A 16,708-nucleotide genomic window follows, 5' to 3' on the forward strand; every position below is an offset into this window, starting at 1 on the left:
TTGGCGAGATTACTCCGTCCACGTTATTGGTATTGCTGCTGCTACTCTCCCACTCTCTCGTTCACCTCCCCGGACCCCTTCGTTCGACGGATACTCCATCTTGACAACGTCAATCCGTTCCAGCATCCGTACGATAAGACTCGATGGAGTCGACATCCCGATACTTCAATCACTTGACTCGATTTGCCGGTGCTGCTAATCTTAACTATCGATTCGGAACTCGGCTCTGATCCTCGCTGCTGAACACGCGGTCGAGTTTGTGCCGATTCATCGAGCAGCGAATCAATCTGCAACAATTCTAAATCAACTACCAACTCAAGTCTACCCAGGTCAAGTTTCCTTGTTTGTTCTTGTCGTCATCCTGCTCGTCCTTCGGAAAAGCCGCTCGTCGTGTGGGTTGCATTGGAATCTGTATCCTTGGTTTTTTGCTGCAGCAATAGCTCCCGCATTGGCAGTTGATTGGCGGAAAGAATGTGGCGACAGTCGAGTCGTTACGATTTCGAGCGATTGTGTCCGTCCGCGTCGCTGATCTCTTCTATCGAGCGATTTCCCGTTCCGGGAGAATTAGTGCGCTGGAACCTCTCACTGGGGAGGCGGGTTTGCCGAATGCTGAGGCGTGCTTTGGGGCGAATCTGTGATGGGTTTGAGCTCCCGGATCTGCCGGATAAGATAGGCCTTCTCATCATTGAACTGCTCGTCGTCGGCGCGATCCGTGTGGAATCTGGGGAGAAGAAGATTGACGATCGATTATTTCACTAGAGCGGTCCCAGATGCGTCAAGTTGAGAGTTCTCCTGCCATTATCCGCGATGATGAGCTTGCGCCAGGGACTCTCAGATGGAAGCAATTATCGTATTTTCTCGCTTTGGGGGGCGTGCTCTGATCGGCGGCCACCTCCTGTGGGCATCGAAAAATTAAGGCGCATCCCACGATCCGGATGTGAAATCGCAGATGACGTGTGGTGCACATACATAACTAGATATACTATGATCGATGAGATACGTAATCCGTATTCATGCTTCATCGTCCACAACCCGATAACAATCGCGCTTCTCCCGTCTTAGCTCGACTGAGCTGAGAGGGAGTCCGATCTTCCTTTCGCTTATTCGGAAATTCGGAGGGCATGCTCCAATCGAAGTGACCCCACGCATAAGCAGAAAAATTGTCGGGCATGCCCTCCTATCGGAGGAAATACGGTTCGCACATCACGTTCTCTGACTGAGAGCTCTTTACTCCTGAACAGAGGCGAAACAGACCCTGTATCGAGCGATTCATTGCTGGGAAAGCACGAGAGACGATAATCAATAATCACCTTGTCAAGAAATCGACGAGCTTGTCCCTATTCCGGAGAAGGATATCGAGAATAGGTCGAGGTTTGTTTGGGTTGGCAACAAACACCTTGAACACATGAAAGGCTTCGAACTGAATGTTGCGAGAGCGATCTCTGAGCATCATCATCATCAACTTCAGGTTATCCGCCGACGAGATATACCTGCGGAGGGATTAGGGAAAAACAGGGGGTTAGGTCCCCGCTGACGATCTGATTCAGAGCGATCAATTCACTCGCTGTAGATGAGCAATGATCGAACATGCAAGGTGGCTGGCCGACTTATTTTGGCCCATCGATTGCCGTGACAATTACTCATGCCGACGTCAACTCACTTGGTCATGATGTTGAAGTTGTGCCGGTCCAGGAGGAGCTCGCCCAGCAGTTTCAGAGACTGTCGCTTCGTTACGTAGTTGTCGCTATTCAACAGGGCTTGGTAATGCGAGAAAACCTGTTCATAACTCGTTTCCAAAAACTCGGCCGACAAAACCTGCAAAGAATGGCGAGGGACTGTGAGTTAGGCGCAGGGCAATGGGAGGGTGACTCGATTTCAAGTTTTTGTCGGAGATCGCAAAGGTCTCCCATCGATGTCCGACCGATAAGTTAGGAGGAAACTTGAGATCGAGGCATTGTGACGAACCTTGTGACGTGTCAGCAGCTCCTTAAACGTTGAGAAAGCATCTGATGCGATGTCGAACGACGAAGACTCGATATAGCTAAAGAATTTATAAAAATCTTCGGAATACAAAATAACTTTGGCGAGACTCTCGTGCCTGGCGCACTCCCGCAGCATTCCGCCGCAGTTTAGCGCAATGTCCTGCTTTTCGTATCCTCCGATCAGGATGAACAGGATCTGTGGCTTCACGAGAATGTACTCCACTGTGGGAAATCTCTGTCCGATCTGTCTTCTCAGGATATTGTTGAAGATCAAGGCGACATCTTTTTTGCCTTCGAAATCGATCTTTTGGAGACTCTCGATTAGTGAGAGCAGTAGGTTCGAATTGTATAATTCCTGCAACGGATAAGAACGATCTCGTTAGATTCATAGTTACCCCACGGTTTTCTGATAGAGCTCCTCGGAGAACTCAAATTTTATTCGAGGGCTCAGGAATGTGGACAGTCCCCTTGAAAAATCTGTCATCGATAAACAATCGACGGAGCTCGACGGAAGCCGTTGAGCACAAAGCGAGAGATCGGTCTACTGAAAGGGGAAGAGCTCCCCCTATCGCCATGATTTTCCAGAGAACTAGTCTGACCGGACGGGTTCGCAATCAGATGCAAATTGATCACTGTATCGGCCAATCTGATAGGAAGCTGCTTTCCCGGAAGACTCACGAGGCCATTGATTGAGAGTGTTTTCATCTAGAAGCCGTAAAGTGATCTTTTCAACGGAGACGCGCATGACGCTATATGTTGACATGACCACTTCAACTTCCGTTTCCAGAGCTACGGAAAAACGCTAGCTGTCCACTCAAGAGCGGACACTCACAGATAAATTGTACGGAACCGCGCATAGACCCTGGTGACATTATTATAACCATAACGAAGCGAGCATCAACTGCTCTCGGGAGACGCAATCATGGATGACATGTACGCTACCGATGCTACGGCTGGCGATCGGGATTGATCAACGAACTAATTGAGCATCTGCTGATCTCTGCCTAGTTTATGCCGAATGAGTAGATGCAGCCAGCGAGCCGAGCAACCGGTCTTCTTGCCGATGACCAGGCTGGCAAGCGAGGGAGCAAACAGGCAGACGGGCTGGCAGGAAGGCGACAGCGATGATGCGTCGCCTCAATTTCACGACGACATTACGCTCAACCGGTCACGGCGTACTCGACCACGTGAGGGGAAGTCCGCTCTTCCTCCTGGAAGCATGGCGGGGCTAACGGAGGACAGATTCATTGCTCTCTATCTCTTTGTTCCGAGCGGAACGATATTATATCCATCATGAGTCCGGACGCTAGCAGCAATGACAGCGGTACCCGCAGAGAATAACTCATTGAATATCACTGCAGCGAGACACACGAGTCCACAGGCAAAACACATAGATCAAGTGACTCGTCAGACACATACAAATACTATTCCGAATCCCGGAATGATCAATCGTGCCGCTGGCGTCTACACTGGGGACAGCGCGTGAATATCCCAGACTAGTCCCGCAGAATGAATCGCCGAGGTGATGGTCAACTCATAAAACTCGAGCGGACGAGGCGTCTGAACTCAAAGCGAGCCCTGACAGTCGCCACGACGAATATAGCAGCATCCAATAGAGCTGTACACTGGCCCCCGGACAACTCTGATTGCAGGTCTCCAGAGGTTCGGTGTCGAAGTCATTTTCGATTTGGCGTGAGAAGGTCTCATTCCGGTAGAATGGCCAAAATCTCTCGCTCAGCCCGCAATGAACGGCCGAGATATACGCGTCAGGAGAGACTGGCAGAAGGAGTAACACATGATTTGAGCGTTCTCAACAGTCGACCGATCGTCTCTAGAACGTTGAATGGATCTGCCGCTAGACGAATGAACCTTCACTTCTTCCACTGCTGCTACCGCCGCCGCCGCCGCCGCCACCAACACCACCACGGCCACCGGCGCCGCCGTCGCGGTCGTCGTCTTCCAACGCAACGTTGGGTGGAGCTGCGCCGGGTCAGCCGGCAGTCTAAGAACAACTATTATAAATGGCTCCAAAAATCCTCCCTAAAAAAGAATGATGATTATCTACGAATGAAGAAGAGGAAGTGGAGGAAGTTCAGCAGTCGGCAAAGCCGCGCAGGAAAATGACTACCCACGCGACGCTAACTTCCACAACTCAGACTCTGCCTCGTAGTTGAGAACTCCCGACAGCGGGGCGAAACCGGCGGGAACGAGTCGCAAGAATGGGATAAAAGTTTCAGCCACGAGCTCCGGATATGGATACCCTTGGAAAAAATAAAGATTCCGCGCGTCTCCATCGAGAATTTCGGCTCCAATGAGTGAGTCTCCTCCCAGCATCCAGTGGATTTTTCGGAATCCTACCTGAGAGAGAGTTCAACTACGGAACCTCTCCAGAAATAGCGCTGTGAGAGAGTCAAGTGCGATAGGTCGATTGCAGTGAGATTCAAAAATTTTTCAATGAACTCGTTAGTCTTCGCGCAGCGCTTCCACGGGTGTATTTTCGGGTAGTCGAAGATCTCTTGGCACAAGAAAGTTAGGTAGATGATCATAACTCCGTTTCCGATCATCTGAACTCCACCGTTCCCGCTTCCGCTCGCTGCCGGTAAAGACATCACATCAGACACAGCGGAGAGTGACAAGTGGCATGCACCATCAGAGCGCGGTGGTCATTCGACTTTCTCCTGCCCCATTGATCGAGTCGGATGCATCATAGTCATCACTCGTTATCCATGACCAGAGAGGATTCGTTGGATCGGGATAGAGCTACTGATGACCGTCAGACGATGAATACGCGACCGATCGATGAATGAACGGAGGACCACGCGAAAAGAACAACTGGCACCAGTCAGAGAATTCTGACAACGAGTGAAGTCGGTCCGCGGCTGCTTGTCAGCAGGCGGTCATTCAGCATTCTGAACGATCGGTTTCCGTCAGACGTGATCTGTAGTTTGCCCTCAGATCGTCGTCCTGTACCTTTCAGTTCGTCACAGTCTACCTCTACCCTTCGCCGTTCTCAGAGTGTGTGTGCTCGTCGTCTGTCGGTTTACTCGTTTTTGACGACGACCGACGTCTCCGTGCGAGTAGGGGTGGATTTTCGTAACTACCACTGAGCACTGCTGGGCCATGAATGAGTTCCGGCGAGTCCATTGGAGAAGACTGATTCTCACCGTTGACCGAGTTCACACTAAAAAATACATGGGCTAGCGACAAGGAGTTTGTACTTTGATTACCTGGGCAAGCTGCGAGATGACCATATCAGTCTGAGGCTCTTGTTCAGGTGAGCCGTAGAGCATTGTCTTCATTTGGTTAAGATTCTTGCTGACATCCTCCTGAGCCTTTTCGGCTTTGCGATCTCCGGCTTCCAAAGCTTGAACTGAATCCCGCAGAGCTTTGACAAGCTCGGCAGGATTTTTTTGGGACTTGCCGAACAGAGGCATCGCAGCGTTGTTGTTGTTTTTGGTGCTGCTGCTTGGGCTGTTGGTAGTGGCCAAGTGTTAGGATTTGTGGTTTATGTGGTAGCAGTGGCGGCGCGCAGACGAACTTCATGAGGAGGAGAAGGTTGAGGTGGAGCGACAGACGCGCGAAACTCCGAATTCCAGGCGAACCGATGAAACCAAGGAACTGGGCGCTCAGTACTCATCATCCGATGAGTTCCCGGAGGGCGCGGCAGAGGACCGTCTCCGTCCCAAAGGACCGAGAGCCGATTTTGCTCGGATCGGAGTCGCGACCGCAAGGTCGAAAAAGGAAAGAGCAACAGCAGGCAATGAAGCCGGAAAGCATGTCCAAGAGCAGACGAAACGACACAATCGCGTTGGGATCTACCCGGGGTCCGTCCGGGTCGCGAAAAAACATTCGGAGTGCGCGTTGTGCGGTTCGGCCTCAGCTGGTGAGGGTTCCTTTCTCAAGAGAGTATCCGCTCATCGCTCATATCTCTTAGAGACGAGACCGGTGGGATCGGCTGCTTTCGCGGAACCGAGCTGGCGCCCGAACCCACTAATCTCCGTGGTCGGGATATCACGGGCCCGAACATTGCTCGATCCGATTGAGCATCGCGCTGATACTGGAACCTCCGGACTGCTAGAGACTGAGACTTCTCGCCGTGTCTCGCCGAACGTGAATCATGGCTATTGTGGAATGGTGCGAGGTTCAGCGTTTGTTCCATCCCCATTATTTGTTGACAGTTATCTTGGCCACTATTTTCTTTCCTCTGCGGATATGTGCCCCAGTGTGCGAAATCCTTTTCCCGGATAAGGGATGTCAGCTCGACTACAGAGAGACCGAGATTCTATTCTTCCTGATCATCGTCATCCTTTTTCGTACACGGAAATTGGCCACCACTTCACTCGTGCCCTACGTCAGCGCGGCCTCTATGTACACTAAAGTAGCAATGGTCATTCTCTTCTTCTACAACGATGTTCGCTACGGGATCATTTACTCGATCGTTTGCATCGTCCACCTGATGGTGTTTCCCGAACCGACCTACAGCGGACCCGACGTAGCGGTTTACTTCACCTCGCAAACCCTCGAAGAAGAATTGCAAAAGGATAAACGTGTCGTATGGATCGTGGAGTTCTTCGCGCTGTGGTCGCCCCCTTGCATCAACTTCGCATCAGACTTCAGGAGGATCTCCGCAAAATATACATTAGAAAACTTGCGCTTTGGCAAAATTGATGTGACTAGGAATCCCGAAGCCGCCGCGAAATACCATATCAACACGTCGGCCTTATCGAAACAGCTCCCGACACTTATTATGTTCAAAGATGGGAAAGCCCTGATGCGTCGACCCACCGTCGATTCAAAGTCCAAGCTGGTAAAATTCAACTTCTGCATCGAGAATATTGTGAACGAATTCGACCTCAACAATCTCTACAATGAGCTCAAGAACGACAAGATCAATAAGAAGGCAGCGAAGCAGGAAGGATCAAAGAAAACGAATTGAGCGATTTCTATTCAATTGAAGGGAGGCTTTGCTGGGATCCGGGGAGCTAGGAATGGGAATCTGATCACTGCCAGTTTCTTCCGCATGGTCATGTACGGTAGATTGAGTTTGAGGGAAGGAACGCCAAGGATCCCCGGAAGCTCGGTGCTGCTGAGAGGATCTCGGTTCCGTGCAGTATATGTAGCATCGTACGACATTCGGTTTCGGTATCGACGCAGGATGTTCGAGATTTCCTCACTCAGAGCAGTGTTCATGATTGGTGTGTTCGTCGCCCTGTGAGGAGATAGATCAGGAGCTTTCATCGATACATTTTGCTATCTATCCTTTGCTCCAGCTTCTCTTAGGTGGAGTTTTCGCTGATAAAATCTCATATATGAGCATTAAAAGTCCTGTCCTGAGGAGAGTGAACGAAAGAGTGAAAGGTTCGACGGATAGTTTTCTACACGTTCGATGAGAGTTGTAATAAAAACTATAGTTGGATTCTTCACCTCGATCTTTATTGCGACTTCGTCGCTCAAGTTTACGGAATCCAAGGGCAATATTCCGGGGAGGTCCAGGAACAAGGGTCGGCTTCCGTAGGCTCATCAGCTGTCTCGATGAGGATATAGCCCTCGACTTTACGGATTATTGAGAGACTTTTGCACCGGTAGTCGATGTGAGCCAGAAAGCAGTTCAGCCTCCAAGAGTCAAGGTCACAAGGAGCAGTCGTCTCAACTACGGAAATGCCTCCAGAGGATGGGCGATCAACAGCTGCGGCCATATGGTCTCTGCCTCGACCCGAGCCAAATCTCCCGGGCTCAGAGACCTCTGTTCCCGAGATGAAGGCATTCTCACAGTCTATGACATGTGCCGAGCTTCACTTTGAATATGTTCTCCGCGCTTTCCGCGAGCATTGCCATCACGGAAGATTATAGCCCCAACATGGAGCTCTACCGAAATAGTTCTGAGTCTCACGAGCCTTTCGGATCAGGCCCTCTAGGATTCACGGCGGCGAATGCCGTGGAGAGCTCATGTTTTCTTCGAGAAAAGGCGGCTCATGTCGGTGAGGTCGAGATTCTGCGACGACGCGAAGCCTCCCTACTTCGAACTCCATTCTTTACTCTCTGCCCTGACATGCCCTGATGCCTGATGGTCGTCTCTTCCCTCGCCAAAGAGCTGCGAATTTCTCGCGGATCGCGATCTCTCCAAGACTTTCCGCGGTATTCCTTGGCTTTTCTCCACGGAGTACCAATGAGGCCGAGATTTATTATTTATCCCGCGAATTCCCGCGGGATTATTCGGCTTTCCCCCACAGAGTACCCATTGAGGTCGCGAATTCCGCGGTTTCCGCAAAAAATCTCGAGCCTTATTTATTAGGCACCCGGAAATAGGCTCACCAGAGGTGCTACCAGCGTCGGTTCGGGGTGGTGCCATCACGAAGCTTCGATTACCTTTCATCCTCCCATGCCCCCATGAGATATCTGAGCGAAGAAATTAATCGGCTGGTGAAACTCTTCATTGATACATGAGAAATTATTCTGAAATTTCAATGGGACTCGTTTTTATCTGTTTACGACTGCTTTCATCGATAACGCTCGTCGTTTCAAGCGCATGCGGTCCGCATACGAAGCACCATCCAATATTCGGAATCATTGTGGATTCAATTCCATGACAGCGATGAATCGGGCCACCAAATATAGCGACCAGGTCTGTAGAAAGCTGCACTGCTCATGAGCGATATACACCGCGTCAATCATTATCCAGCAGACTTGATCGAATGTCCGAACCTGGAAGTTCTAGTTAGAGGGACTCACCCCCTGACTCACCACCCGGTGACAGAGGAGGAAGGAGCGAGCAGGGAAAAAGTGGTGCTCGCTATGGTGGTACAGCTCTAATTGTAACTTCCGGGACACAAGACGAATATCCTACAATGACTTCGTCGTGACAATTTGTGAAACAGTTCGCAGCCGGGGGACTGATGCGTTTAGCCGCGCGTGTGTCTGTCGCAAGGGCGCGCTCTTCCTCCGCTGTCAAGGTTTGTCTTCAGACGTCTGATAAAAAGGCATCCGCAGACATCTGCCGGTCGCAAACAGATTGGAACATGAAGATTTTCGTTGTGATCGTCGGCTGCGCGGTCGCCGCGAGCGCGCAGTATCATCCAACTCAGCAATACGTCTCGAGTGCAGGCTCCTACGCGAGCCCCGTCGCGACTCAACAGGTCACCTACGCCGCTCCGGCCGCCCAAACCGTTTCCGGTCAGGTGGCTTACGCTGCGGCTCCAGCCACCGTTGCTGCCCCGGTTGCTGTAGCTGCTGCCGCCCCTGCACCCCAGCCTCGTGTTCACACGATCCACACCCACAGCTCCCGCCAACAGATCCGTTTGGAAGAATTCAACGCTCCCCATCAAGTTATCCGAGTGCATGAAGCTCCCCAGGCCGCACCCCAAGTCCTACATGTACGAGCTCCGGCTTCACCACAGTCAATCGTGAGAGTCATCTCGCGCTCTTCGGGCCCCGCTCACGTTGAACGTGTCGTACATCAAGCTCCGGGTGTTCAGGTTATCAATGTTCATCGCCCGCCTCCCCCAGCTGCGCGTATCGTTCAAATAGTTCGCGCTCCCCCGACTCCCCCGCGCATCCTCTTCCACCAGGAAGCCGATGCCCACGCTGAACTCCGAGTTGAAGCTCCGCAAGCTCAAGCGCCCCTGGTTGCTCCAGTACAAACCGTGGCTGCTCCCCTCCAAACGGTATCCGCTCCTCTTCAAACTGTGGCCGTCTCCGCACCTGCCATCCGAACCGTAGCCGTAGCCGCACCTGCCATCCGAACCGTAGCCGTAGCCGCACCTGCGATCCGTACTGTAGCTCTTGCCGCTCCCGCTGCTCAGACGGTAGTAGCTTCAGCCCCCGCAACATCTGTGATTAATGCTCCAGTTCCTGTCGGCGTGGGCTACACCATGTACGGTGTAGGCTACGGACGCGTGTACGCCCGACAATTCTCGGCCAGAGCCTCGAGAGCCTCAGCGTAATTCGTCTTTGCTTCGTAATTCGTTCTGAGATCTAAAGGCTGGATGAGCAGTGGAGAAGCTCCACTCAGAGTGTCAATTTAGGAGGTATGATATAAGAACCGGAATAAAAGAAGAACTGTATTTATTTGAATCACCTGGACGAACTCTCTGTCCTGCTATTCTGCAATCGAGGAAACCCTTGAATCTAGTCCGAGCCGCATAGAATATATGAATATTGAAGGCTGAAGATGTTTATTCTGAATTTCCGGTACGCTGTGCCCTCCTCAATTTGTACGCTCCCGAACCGATCGGCTTCCGAATGCTTTGGAAGGTCGGCGTTTGAAATATCTGGAATCGATCCGCTTGGATGCGACGCGATGAGCGGTCTCAGGATTTCCGCGCAAACATCAATCGTCTCCCGTGGAGCATCTGCCTTGCCTCATTTCGACCCGGTCCAGCGAATTCAGCCTCCTTCCCGAAGAGAATGCCGTTTTGAATATCCATAATCAAGCATTTTCTTCTGATTCCGTGTTTGGAGTCTCGTCCCCGGAGCTTATTGAATTTTGTATTCGCAGGTCCTTAATGTCGGCTCGTATAGGTCTACTCAGCCAACGTCATTCAGGTAACATAGACTCGCTGTTCAGCCAGCCAGCCTCCCTCAACATTGCATTCGCAAGAAAACTCAGAGGCGAAAAGCTGATCGTTCCCGGATATCAGTGATTGCGCCGGATAAAACGTTAGATGCGACTGAAACTTGAACCCGCTTCTTTATTAACGACGTTGCAACAATCGATAATGCAGACACTGTAATACATACGATACATCCGTTTTCGTAGCGCGAATCGACTCGTAATCGCTACCGTCGCCGACTTGATAAGGCCTCGATCGAGCAGTCTGCCAGCTCCGCAGCGAAATCGAAGTGTACCCCAAAGCTGACCTTCGTGACTTGAAAGCGCGCACGGTATAGATAACGGTTTCAGAAAAGACTACCAACGAAAGATTCGGCGACGAGACTTCGGGTGGCCTTGGGTTTTGGGATGAGCTCGTCCCTAGGCTGGGTATTTCGAAAACGGCCCCATGAACTCCACGTATTATCCGATATAATCAATCCCTCGAACGCCGGTCCCGGAGATCGCGATGCGTGCTCGATTCTCAAATCACTCGCGTGAACGATTTGCTCGAATATGAAGTACATACTGGCTGGCATGCTGTAGTTCCGAAGGAAGACTGAGAATTTCGACCTAACCACGCAATATCGACCAAGCTTGACGACCATGCGTGGCGAAAAATTAGAGGGAGTTCGTGAAACAAGATACTCGACAGTTCTGGGGGAAGGCTCTCCAGAGGATACTATCGGAGCGACGTCAAAGTCGCACGACTTTAGAGAAACAAGCTCGTGTGGACGACTGGATGTGCTGGACCGTTTGAAAATCCTTGAGCGCACCTATTCGTTCTTGATGCTATGTACATTTTATTCACAAGAGAACACATATAAATAGATGATCCAGGTGGTCTGTACATCTTCCATCGAACGAACAACATGGATGTCCGCAACCTTCCCCGGGATTCAGACAGCTTACAAAGTTTCTGATCCCGATTCTGCCCTACAATCTCGATCAGAATTCCGAGTGTGGGGCGTGGACGAGCTGCCGGGTGGCGCTGAGGATCGCGATCATGATCCAGGACTGGCTGTTTCACATCGCGATCGATCCATTCCTTATTTCGTTCAAAAGCTCTGAGTCGAGAGGAATGTATGTTCTCCGCCTGGGGTCCAGAAAGAAGACGGGGTCCGGATGACACTTGTCGATATCGAAACCATCTCGCTTGAAATTCGTTTTCGACATTTTATAGGTCCCTGTCGTGTCGTCATCCTTCCCGATACGTAGAAACACCGGAATCGCGTACGGGGGCAATGAAGCGGAAAGATCGCGCGCGAGTGTTTCTAGTTTGAGCTCGTTGTAGGCATCGATTAGAACGGCCATACCCGCTTTGCCCTCGGCTCCCGGGACCTCGACACCGAATACGGTACAGCCTATCGAGGGATTTTCGATGACGTTGTTGAGGACGTGTTCGACTTCGGTCGTGGAGACGTTCTCACCTTTCCACCTGAACGTATCTCCGGTCCGGTCCTTGAAGTAAACATAGCCGAGCTCGTCCCGCAGTGCGAGGTCTCCCGACGAGAACATGCGGTCCCCGACTCTGAAGCAGTCCCGATAGATTTTCTTAGAGGTTGCCGAACTCTCCACGTAGCCGTCGAACTTCAGAACGAGATTATCCTGGATCGTTGCTACGAGTTCACCGATCTCCCCCGGAGCGCATTCGACACAGCGTCCCGCGCTGTTGCGCAAAGGGACCCCGCTAATTGGATCCACCTTGATTATAGTTGTTGGTAACCGGATCCCGAGAGCACGTAGAGTGATCGGGAGTGCTCCGATGGCGCCCACTTTATTATCGAGATTGACCAAGTTTGCGATGCCTTCGGTGGAGCCATAAATTTCGCAAATGTTTTTCACGCGGAAGCGAGTCTGGAATTCCGCCCATATGTCACTGCGAAGGCCGTTCCCGAACATGAGCCGGATCTTGTGTTGGTGCTCCTCCGGTCTCGCCTCTTGTCTGAGTAAGTAACGAGCGATTTCTCCAATGTACTGACAGACGGTAACGTCGAAGGTCTTGCAATCGATCCAGAATCTCGAGGCTGAGAACTTGGGCACGATGGCTCCCGTGCATCCACCAATAATCGTCTGAGAGCAGCCCAGAACACCCGAGGCGAGATGGTAGAGCGGGAGATAATGGTAGATGACGTCATTTTTATGAATTAGGACCACCTCGGTGATAGCGAGCGCAAGCTGGATGAATCGGCGGTTTTTGATGACGGCAGCTTTCGGCAGACCGGTGGTGCCAGAAGTGTAGATATAAAAAAGGTCGTCGTTAAGCGCGCCACGGTACGAGTTCGCTTGCTTCGATGACGTCCCGATCCCTGAATCGATGCTCAGAGCTTGCAGTTCCGATGCCAAAGCACACTCACCGAGGCAGAAAAATTTCAAATTGTGCTCGGACGCACCACGGAGCTCATCCACGGCCGAGGCGAAATTTCCGGCAGTTTCGGGCGAGAAAATCACAGCTTTCGAGGCTGAGATTCGCATGGTATGCGCAAGCGGTCCCCGCCTGAGATTCGTGTTGATCAGAGCGGTCGTCACCCCGATCTTGGCAAGACCCAACCACAAAAAAATATACTCGGCCCGATTCTCCATCATCAAGGCCACAGTATCGCCTTTCTTGTATCCGAGAGCTGCGAAGTAGTTCGCCACTTGATTCGTATAGACTTCGGCTTCGTCAAAGGTCCACTGGCGGTCGTGAGTTACGAACATCGGTTTGTTCGGGCTCTGCTTCACGCGTCTCCGGAATAAAGTCACCACGGTCTCATCGGTCTTCGCGGCTCGTTCCATCCGGCGGATCATCCGCCTTGCGCGTGCCATCAGCAGAAAATCCCGTCTGAGCACTCGGTACGCTGTATGCAGCGACTTCCTATAGAACAACCCCACGAGAACCACAGTCAGAACCGCAACCGCTGCCGGGATACCGCGCGAGCGCAACGTCTCGAGTAGAATACACGCATCTTCGGAGTTTTCCATCGCGCGTTCACCTGAGTCGAGAATCAACGATATGATTCCTGGAGACAACAGTTTACTCTTCTTGTAAGGTTGCCCAGTTCGGAGAGGGACTCCTACATGACTCGTCGAGCACGCTCGAGAAACTTGTTCGAGAACGGCGATCTTAGTGAGGGGATCAAGCCTGTCCATTATCGCGCGAGAGTTTTCCAGGAACGAAGCCGAGGGCTGTCTATTCGCCCTTGGAAACCATTTCAAGCCCGAGCTTTTCGGCACGCGGACTCGCTGCGACGGCGGTGAACCGGGTTGGTGATCTTGCAGATTGGCTTGTGGAACTCAACAAGATTGCGAATGCAGGCTAATCAAAACGCAATCGATTACACTGGAGACGCCCAGAGCTGCGTGCACTTCCGCATTAACGAGGAAACACCATATAGGTCATACAGGGCAGGACGCACGCACGAGTTCACGACGCCGAAGCGTCCGCAGGAAATGCGGTTCACCCACGCGGTCGTCGTCGGAACTCTGAGCGAACTATTCATCGGGTTCTGTTTACTCAAGTACGCAAGAACGAGCCCTTCCATAGGGTACACCGTGTTCATCCTGACCATTCTGCTCCAGCTCATGCAGGGAATCGGTTTGGGCTTCGTGTTCATCAAATACGTCGGGAAATCCTTGCAGCTGGTCCAGTGGATCTCTCTGGTGGCGATGAGCCTGAGCCGTGTTTTCACCTATGCGTATTCGGCTCCGGCGTTGAAAAAACACGCCGGGTCGATGCGAAGCCTCTTTGCTGTCTTCCGAGCCCATCATCATCATTCTTTGCGGTCTTCGATATTTTCCTCGATGGTATTAGTTTCAACCATCGCTATCAGCATCTACGGCAGCATTGTATGTATGCTTATTATTCAAAATCCGGGAGCGCGAGGACATTCGTACCTTTATTTCGCGCTCTTCAGCAGCTCGGCCGTACCTTTCTTGGTAGAGATCCCGGTCTGTACGTCCATGCTCGTTTGTCGGAGTCTTTTTTTCGCGAATTATCTCCGATTAGAGCAATGCGCACGTCAGTCGGATCGTTCCCTCATCTCGGGGAGACTTCTGAAAGAGATCGGATGATACGTCGACGGCGTCGTATGCCTTAATGAGGTCTTCACCACTTCGCTGCTCTGCTGGATCTTATTGGCCATGTTCGATCTCTTAGCTCTATCGGAGGCCCTCATCGACAGCGTGGATTGCATGCTCTCCCACACGACTGGGTGTGGGTCCAGTCGGAGCCGGAAAGTCAACTGTTGCTTGTACGTTCTGGAAATCATTTTGATCTACTCGATCTTCAACTGCGCGTCGTAGACATGCAACGAATATGAACGACTCAACAGGGCATTGTTTTGGAGCACAAGAAAACTTTTGCCTCAGCGAACCCTTGAAACAGACCTCATGCTCCGGTTCGTCTCGAAAAAAACATGTCATCACGGCTTTCAACGCATTCACCGTGCATAGAACCTTCACTTTTAAATCCATCGCGATGAGTTTCGCCTACGTCGCGCTCGGACTTCAATTAGATCCCTCAATATCCGAGAAAGTCTCCCGCATCGGGAGTATGAGCCGAACTGTGAGACCGAACTCGACGGCATCCAGCGGACCCGAGAGCATGATTGGAAGGAGTTCCCTGCGTCATACTTCCTGGAGGGAGTGGTGCCTCATACAAGTGCTTCAGAGCTGATGTCCGAAGCGTTTCGGGAGCGGTCTCGTTGAATCGAGAGGCATACAGCTCGGGGAATCTCTCGTTCCGATGCAGGCTGCCGTATTCATAGTAGAGGACTCACATGCCCTGCTGGAATAGGAATCAGATCAATGCCGTCTCTTCGGGAGAGAATCGCACGAGGACGATACCGAGGCGAACTGCCGCGGCTAGAGACAGTGCTCCCCATTACTCCAATACAAACATCCGGTTCGATGGAAGGATCTGAGCCTCTCGCATGACGAGGGGAAGATCGCCTTCTCTGAACTTCATACGTTCGCGTCATGAGCCCTCGACCCGGAGCCGAGTTCTTCCCAGTCTTCCTGAGGATTGCGGGAGAGCTTATTCCGAAAAGGAAAGGCCCCGTGAGACAAGGCGTGATCAGTCGGGGGATCGTATGTATATGCTTCGATCGGAGAGCGTCCGCTCATTTCATGCACAGCTCTCTCGATGTGTCCCTAATTGAGAGCCCCCCGGCATTTCGATCTCGTTCACATCTCGGTGTAATTTTATCTCCTTCGATGCTTCGAATCCCCCACGTGCCGACATGGGGAGTCACGAACCTTTCTGATGGTCATCCGCGATCCTGACGGAACGGACAATATCCTCGGAGCAGAATCAATGCTCGTCAAATGAATAGGCTCACGATGCGGCCCGTCTTTACGGATTCAGGAACGCGAGAATCGACCCCAGAACTCCATCCTCGACCATCGCCAGAAGTTCAAGCAGTTCAGAAGGAGAGAGCGATCAGAGCAGTACGGCAATGATTCGCGTGGGACTTGCACGCTCTTGGGAGAAATGTCGCGTGAATTATCTGCAGACACACTTTTTATATCTCGGGTCGTTCATCGTGACGCACTCCTTACGCACGCCAAGAGCACCTCGCGGTGGCGTCCTTGGATATCGGCTCCCCTATGGAAAATGATGTCCGCTATCACGAGCTGAGCAATCCTTACTATATATGAAACAGCTATTTTGGCGCCAAAGTTTGTCCGCAACAGCGAGTTTTCCCCTTAACAACACCTGGTTTTGGCTAAACCGATGCATGAGCATCTGAAGACGTGCAAGTTCGGATTTCATGAGGAACTGAGCTACCATTGCGTGGCAAACGGCAACAAACCCATACATCGTGTTCAGCGGGGGCACTCCAAGAGGCCAATTATCTCCAAATCTCCGAAAAAGCTCTCTAGCTCTTCAGGAACGACGGCGAACGTCCTCCGTTGCTCCGATTGTGTGTTGATTGAAGGGACGCCGTCAAACATCTATTACAGCTAATCGTTTTTCCCCGCAAGATGCCGGAACTCGTGCGCCGTGACCGAGAAGGGGTTCCCCGTCGAAGGCCGCGCCCCAAAGTGCTGGTTTAGAATAATTTTCACGGATTGCACAATCGAATAATCCTTTAATTCAGGGAACCATCTCGTCAAGGAAACTCTCCCGGAAGCGATTGATTGTTCTATGCGGTGA

At 51.7% G+C, this 16,708-nt stretch overlaps 3 protein-coding genes and 1 pseudogene across 3 annotated transcripts; 2 read left to right on the forward strand and 2 right to left on the reverse strand.

The window, feature by feature from the left end:
- Positions 1-335: 335 nt before the first annotated feature.
- On the reverse strand, positions 336-5,440 carry Mo25 (calcium binding protein Mo25). The gene is made up of 5 exons (XM_003745037.2): positions 5,210-5,440; positions 1,966-2,337; positions 1,661-1,815; positions 1,311-1,490; positions 336-721 (listed from the first exon to the last, which is right to left on the reverse strand). The coding sequence occupies exons 1-5, from the start codon at positions 5,414-5,416 to the stop codon at positions 583-585; spliced, it is 1,053 nt and encodes a 350-aa protein (XP_003745085.1). The 5' UTR covers positions 5,417-5,440; the 3' UTR covers positions 336-582.
- A 462-nt stretch (positions 5,441-5,902) lies between these two features.
- On the forward strand, positions 5,903-7,205 carry LOC100903943 (thioredoxin-related transmembrane protein 2 homolog). Its single transcript, XM_003745038.2, has one exon. It carries the CDS (start codon positions 6,100-6,102, stop codon positions 6,916-6,918), a length of 819 nt encoding a protein of 272 aa, XP_003745086.1. The 5' UTR covers positions 5,903-6,099; the 3' UTR covers positions 6,919-7,205.
- A 1,793-nt stretch (positions 7,206-8,998) lies between these two features.
- On the forward strand, positions 8,999-9,922 carry LOC108864478 (calphotin-like). Its single transcript, XM_018640219.1, has one exon. The coding sequence runs from the start codon at positions 8,999-9,001 to the stop codon at positions 9,920-9,922; it is 924 nt and encodes a 307-aa protein (XP_018495735.1).
- Positions 9,923-11,595: 1,673 nt separating this feature from the next.
- Positions 11,596-13,566, reverse strand: LOC100901032 (long-chain fatty acid transport protein 1 pseudogene; annotated as a pseudogene).
- Between the last annotated feature and the right edge of the window lie 3,142 nt (positions 13,567-16,708).

Source organism: Galendromus occidentalis, unplaced genomic scaffold, assembly GCF_000255335.2.
Source record: "Galendromus occidentalis unplaced genomic scaffold, Mocc_1.1 scf7180000077477, whole genome shotgun sequence".
Classification (NCBI taxonomy): Eukaryota; Metazoa; Arthropoda; class Arachnida; order Mesostigmata; family Phytoseiidae; genus Galendromus; species Galendromus occidentalis.